This window comes from Bipolaris zeicola, assembly GCF_000523435.1.
Source record: "Bipolaris zeicola 26-R-13 unplaced genomic scaffold scaffold_496, whole genome shotgun sequence".
In the NCBI taxonomy this organism is placed as follows: Eukaryota; Fungi; Ascomycota; class Dothideomycetes; order Pleosporales; family Pleosporaceae; genus Bipolaris; species Bipolaris zeicola.
The window spans coordinates 1-6,660 of NW_006912545.1; the positions used below are offsets into that span (position 1 = coordinate 1).

The 6,660-nt window shown below is 45.1% G+C and overlaps 2 protein-coding genes across 2 annotated transcripts; one reads left to right on the top strand and one right to left on the bottom strand.

The window, feature by feature from the left end:
- Positions 1-504: 504 nt before the first annotated feature.
- COCCADRAFT_112809 (uncharacterized protein) lies at positions 505-1,764 on the bottom strand (the record flags this gene model as incomplete). The annotated part of the gene is made up of 2 exons (XM_007720498.1): positions 505-1,622; positions 1,677-1,764. 2 exons carry the CDS (start codon positions 1,762-1,764, stop codon positions 505-507), a joined length of 1,206 nt encoding a protein of 401 aa, XP_007718688.1.
- Positions 1,765-2,314: 550 nt separating this feature from the next.
- On the top strand, positions 2,315-6,197 carry COCCADRAFT_112810 (uncharacterized protein; the record flags this gene model as incomplete). Its single annotated transcript, XM_007720499.1, has 5 exons — positions 2,315-2,424; positions 2,477-2,580; positions 2,627-4,250; positions 5,139-5,248; positions 5,296-6,197. 5 exons carry the CDS (start codon positions 2,315-2,317, stop codon positions 6,195-6,197), a joined length of 2,850 nt encoding a protein of 949 aa, XP_007718689.1.
- Positions 6,198-6,660: the final 463 nt, after the last annotated feature.

The following is a 6,660-nucleotide window of genomic DNA, read 5'->3' on the forward strand; positions in this document are numbered from 1 at the left end:
ACGTTTTGAAAGTAGTTGCAATCGATTTCTCGTGGTTTGTTTGTATATATAGAGCTAAAATACACCTATTCTAGAAAAACTCGAAGTTGGTGTTTTGTTTGCCCACTATTACTCCACCCGATATTCTGGCATTATAAGCGCTTAAAACGATTCCCAATCCACAAACGCCGTATAAGACTACACTCTTATTCAATTCGTATTATCGAATCTTCCCAGTACCTCAGGACATTTGTACAACCATCTTTCAGTCAATTAACAAGAAATGACCTGTCGTTTATCATTCATTTATGTTATTCTTTCTTACATCTGCAGAACATCACAGCAAATATAGGTTTGACGTATCTCTCATAGACAGGAAGAATCGAATTGAGGTGTTTAGAAGAAAGCTATTCAACATTACATAGCACCTCGACAAGCACTATCCACCGCCTCATGCTGGTATATGTCTAGACGCAATAAGGAAATGCTCAATCCTTGGACCTGGCGCCCAAAACTATAAAGTCTTTACATTACAACACAGGCCAATGCTGCAATGAGCTGACCAGCTGCCAAAGTGGTGCCTATAACGCCCATTGTTGTTGCTCCTCGTGTTTGGGCTGTGTATCTTCTGCTTAGTCTTTGTCCGATTCGTATGGAAATTGCTTGCCGCTCTTTTTCGAGATCGTATAGCTTTTGTGCCATAGTCTCTTGGGATGCGAGGCTAGAAAACGTTTCGGTACTGGAGGTTCTGGAAGTTTCGCTTAATGGAGGTGCCAATTTATGAATGCTGGTCGTCGTAGCTTCCTCGCCATCTCCTTTGTAGCTATCTTCCCTCTCAAATTTCTGCTCGATATTCTGTGCAGTCAAAAGGAGACTTTGATCATCTCGGTCTATGATTTTCTCCCATTTTTCCCGGATACCTCCAAACGCTACTTTTGTACGCTCAATGTCTTCTTCAACCAGTCGAATATCTTCAGCCATCTCGGATGTGACTTCGATAAGCTCGCGCAATGCCCCTCTTCGCCCAGTACTAACAATCTCGTCCATTTGTCGATGAGCCTCGTCTGCCATCACTTGTAATGACCGATAGCGTTTATGAAGATCTTCATATAGTACCTGCCCAGCTTCTGTCTCATAGATCAGTAGGTTCTCATCTACTAGCTGCCGCTGGAATCTCAGGGTAAGTCTTCGATTCTTTTGAACAATATGACGAAGAATCTTTACAGCATCAATCTCGACAGCTGATAGCCTGACCAATTTACCACCGTGTTCGATAATATCGTGGCGAACCTTTTCATAAAACTCTTCATGTCTCTTCTCGGCCTTGGCCAGGTCTTTCACGGAAACCATGTCCCACATAGTTGTTGCAAGGATCACTCCTTTGAATGCCTCCGTTCCACACATCTTCTTGAAAGCATCTAATGCCCGCACGGCGGTGCCTGGAAGACGGTTGTTCGTGATGCAATGGAGATAGATGATACCGCTAAGTCTGATGTCTCTCTCGTAGGCAGCTGTTAACCAATATGCCAATTCCTGCAACACCTTGCCATCAGACTGCCGACTGTCATTGAACCCAGGTGTGTCCAAGAGATGTACAGTACGGCCTTCAACTACTGTGGTATGTATCGACACACGGCTAGTGCCTATTTTGTGTTAACTCATGTCGGATGAGTGGGGTTCGGGTTCTTGGATCTTACACGAAAACAGTCCATTGCTCGAGAGTCGTTCTGGTAGTTTAGTACAGTGCTCAATGAAACTAGACTTTCCAACACCAGTCATCCCCATAACTGCTATGAAGATGTCATCTGGGCTATTCAATTTTTATAAGCCTCTATTCTACAATCATTGTGGAAAACATACCTAATAGCCTGTGAGACATGATTCACCATAGTAGTGTCCATAAGAAAGCGTGCTGGGTCACAATGGGATATTCAAAGTCATTGAGATTGCATCCAGTGATTGTCTCCAGCTACTATGTAACATCAGGTAGCGTGTCTGGAGTTCGCCTAGGCGAACTGCATATATCTCTAGGGCAAGGCTGAATCTCGCTTCCCATGTGTCTTTTGGATTTCGCCAATCAGCAACGTACACGTCAGAACCGCCCGACCGGGTGGCCACACAACAGTTCAGGCGCGGATTTTGTGGCTTTAGCCTAGTCCATGCACTGCGAAATCCTACGCTCGCTTGTTAGGCTACAGGACACACCAGGAAGAGGCGTAGACGACATACCCTGGCCATTTTAGCGTCGTCTGTGGGGACGTGAACCGTCAGCGACTTGCACAACCAGGCTGAGAGTTCTACCATCTGTCACGACAGCTATTCAGAAGTCTTCGCCATGAGTAACTTGAGTGAAAGCGTCATTCTGAAGCGTAGTGACGATAGGCTAGATACCATGCAGCTATCTCAACAGCATCACAAATCTCCGCACAACGCTTCTTCATCCGAGTACGTCGACAATATATATGGGAAACTTTCATTGCACTGACCGAGCATTTAGATCCATAGCGATTTTGGTTATGGGACTCACTGGTGCTGGCAAAAGCACGTTCATCTCCCAGCTCACCGACCAAGACGCTGGAATTGGGCATTCGTTAGAATCATGTACGTTTGTATAAGATTTCTCGATCTCACCTTCTCACATTTGCAGGTACTACTGATATCATGCCTTATGAGTTCCGTAGAGGTGATGGACGGAAGATCTATCTTATCGACACACCAGGGTTCGATGATACCAGCACAGACGACGCAGGGGTGTTTAAGAAGATTGCATACTTCCTCTGCACACTATATGATCTCTATGGAAGTGAACTTACTATTGGCGGAATGATTTATGCTCACCGAATCACCGATGTGAGAATGTCAGGATCTTCAATCAAGAGCTTGCGCATTTTTGAAAAGATTTGTGGCGAGCATTGCTTCAAGCATGTCACAGTCGTCACCACCATGTGGAATATGATCAAGACTCAAGAAGCAATCGATGCAGCAACGGTACGCGAAGACACGTTGAAGGAACGGGCAGAGTTCTTTGGCACATTAATAAGAGCTGATGCTCGGATGGAGAGGCACTACGGCGAAGACAGCGCGCGACATATCGTCGAAATGCTTGCTGACAGGCAAAGACATTTTTCTCTACAGCTACAGCAAGAGATGAGAAAAAGCAGAATAATGACTTTGGAGAAAACAACTGCAGGGAAATATTTGGAGGGCGAGCTGGAGAATATGCGCAGAAGATATGAAATGCAGAAGAAAGAACTGGAGGAGAGTGTGGAGGAGTCCTGCGACGACGATGATTTGAGGAGCGAAATTTCAGAAGAGATAAGGGACTGCACAGTCACGGTGAATCGACTTAAGGATGATCAAGGAAGTCTCTCAGTGACACTTGAGGACATGCAACTCGAGCAAAAAGCATGGTATAACAAAAAACATGACGATGTGCCTCAGGATAAGATATTGGAGGAACAGTCTATTTGCATCACCTATGAGCTGCAACAAAAAGTTCTCCAATTGGAAAAGGAAAAGAGGAGACGACTGGAGAAAGAAATTGCTCAGAATGAAAAGATGGAGGAGTTGGAGGAGCGTAACAAAAGACTTGAGGCGGCCCAGAGAGAACTTGAAGCAGCCCAGAAAGAACTTGAGGAGCAACAAGCCTTGCGAGAAAGAGTGAGAAAAAAGAGAAGCCCCCAGTTTGATGTTGTAGGAAGATTTCGCGCATTTCTCGCATCACCGGCAAAGGACCTCAGGGAGCCAGTACCAATAACGCGCCGTGCGGACTCAATGCCATTGGAAGCCAAAACACCAAAAAAATCCCCCGTAAAGCTTACAAGAGGACGAAGTCAGTCCAGAAATGGTCAAAACGGGAAAGCGAATGCCAAACATACAACCCATGTTGATGAACAGGACACAAAGCCATATCACATTTCCTCGAACTCTCAACTCCAATACCATCAGGGATATGATCAGGTTTATCATCCGGGATGCGATGCAGTTGCGATCGGGAATTCAAACCGTCCCAAGCATTCACAACACAGACCTCTTCCAACTTATACGCCTATAACCCCAGGTTATGCAACTGGCCAGGTTCACTCACTGCCTGGACCCGTCATCGTTGATCCTTACGGACTGAAACGCACGATACCCCCATCCACAGGTTCTCTCACGCGAAGATATGATGATACCACACACACATCCATGCGACAGCCACCACTCCAATCTGGCTCATATCATGACAACCATTATGATGAACTCAGCTCGCGCGGTCGTAATCAGGCAAGGTAGACCAACAATGCGGCAAGTAGTCTCTTTTCAATCATTTAATATACTCAGTTTCAAACGCCGGCCCTATATATGATTTCAGCCTCGTTATAAGAATTGTTTTTCAGTATTGTTCATAGAAAAGGATGATATGTACACCACAAGAATCGATACATCTTGTCTCTGCTCTTTGCCGTATTGCTCAAGCGGGCTCATATACTTCAATAGAAAAACTCCTATTGAAGTGTTATTATGTGCGTATATGATTGGCTATAAGCTGCGGAAAAAGTTTCCAATCTAGTTGTTCTGTGGCGTAGCGAGGTGCATGCACTGCCCCACTTGGGGCAATGCACATTACATGAACCGCGTTATCTGCAGATGAGCTGGCACTCGCCGGTCAGCTCCTTCAGAATGGCTGCCTGGTGGGAATGCATATGGTGGAGTGGTCATGACGCTGGTTCGTCACCGATCAGTTGTACAAACAACCCTATCTCTACTTAGTGAACCCATCCAATTACTAATACTGTGGCTTGTATACGCAAGGGCATAGCACAGCCAGGATTTCGCGAGTGCACTGCTGGTCATGGCGCTTTATTATGGCATGCATGCATCATGATGCACTTGCATTTCCAGCTCGCATAGCCCTGGTCATGCATTGTTGCCTTCTCAACTTGCCTTGCAAGGCCGACTTGAGTCTTGCATCTGCTTTCACAAGGCTAAACTTATACGGCAACTTCTCACTACCTTCAGTTAGAGTTTTCTATGGAAATTTCTTGATTGTATCGCGCAAACATGACAGCAGATAAAGGAGGCAGGGTAGACAGCCCTCATCGTGAGGAACCTCATCTGCCGAATCTCAAGTACGACCTTTTGCCCCTCATCCGATTGCATACTGACCGCGTCTCAAGGCCCAATGATATTATTATCGCTGTGATGGGTATCACTGGCTGCGGAAAAACAACATTTGTCAATCTGTTTGCAGAAACGCCGCTCGAGGTTGGCCATGGATTGGACTCATGTGAGAGACATTATCTCTATTTTAATCATCACTCTAAACGTTCCTAGGCACAGTATCAGTACAAGTGGCAACTTGCAAAGCCGAAGACGGTACAAAGATTTACCTTGTTGATACTCCAGGATTCGATGACACATATCGCTCCGATTCCGAGATCTTAAGAGAGGTCGCGCTTTGGCTCAACAAAGCACATGTGTCAAATGTAAAGCTCGCGGGTATCATATTCCTTCAGAGAATTTCCGACTTTCGCGTCGGTGGCAGCGGCATCAAGAACATCAAGATGTTCCAGAAACTATGCGGAGAAGATACCCTCGGGAGCGTAGTCTTAGCTACGACGATGTGGGAACAAGCCGGCGAAACTGCTGGAAAAGAGAGGGAAAAGCAATTGAAAAGTGAGCCGCAACTGTGGAAGAAGATGATAGATCATGGTAGTAAAGTTTATCGACACGACAATGGCAAAGCTTCGGCGACCAAGATCATCAACTACTTAATAGCTAGAAAGCGACCAGTCACACTCGACATTCAACGCGAAATGGTTGACCAAGCAAAAGACCTCGTTGACACGGGCGCAGGAAGTGAGCTAGCGTCAACGGTGGAGCTTTTGATCAAGAACTATGAAAGAAAATTGAAAGATCTAGAGAAGGACCTACGGCAGGCGCGAGAACAGCACAATAGAGAGGACCGGGAAATTCTAGAACAAGCCAGGAGAGAATATCAAGAAGGTCTCACAAAGCAGCGACAAGAAATGGTCAACCTGAGAATCAGCTCGGAACAGTTGATTGAGGACGCGAGGAAACGCTTCGAGGAGCAAGAACAGAGGCAGAAAGAGAACATGAAACTTGTACGGGAAGCTCATGTTAAGGACCTTGAGCAGCAAAGAATTTTGGTGCAAAAACAGTTCAGGGAGAGATATCTGCGGGATATGTCTAATGCAGCATGCGTAATAATGTAGATACGAGTAAGAAGATCAAGTGCAACCATCTTTTCACCGCTTTTGTTGTATGAAAAGTTTCTAGTGAGAGAATTACTGCTTCTTGGTCGTTAGTTCTGACCTTAGGTTCAAGCATGATGAGAAGAACAGACCATCTAGTGTATCACAGCTTTGTTGCTCGGAATCTCGACATTGATCTAATATTGTTCCCTAGATTGCGCACACCTTCATGGTTACAGATATAGACTACAGAAACTTTGAACTTTATATTAGCAAGATGTCTTCTACTACGTAGTCGACAAATGAAACACACTGAGCTCATGAGAACCTTTAATCGCATTGATGCTACCTACGGTTCTTGATTTGTGTGCATTTAAGCGCAATCAATACAAGACAAAACACCAACTTCAAGTTTCCTAGAATAGGTGTAATTTTAGCTAAATATATACAAATCTCTTATACAATATCGTTTGCGACTACTCTT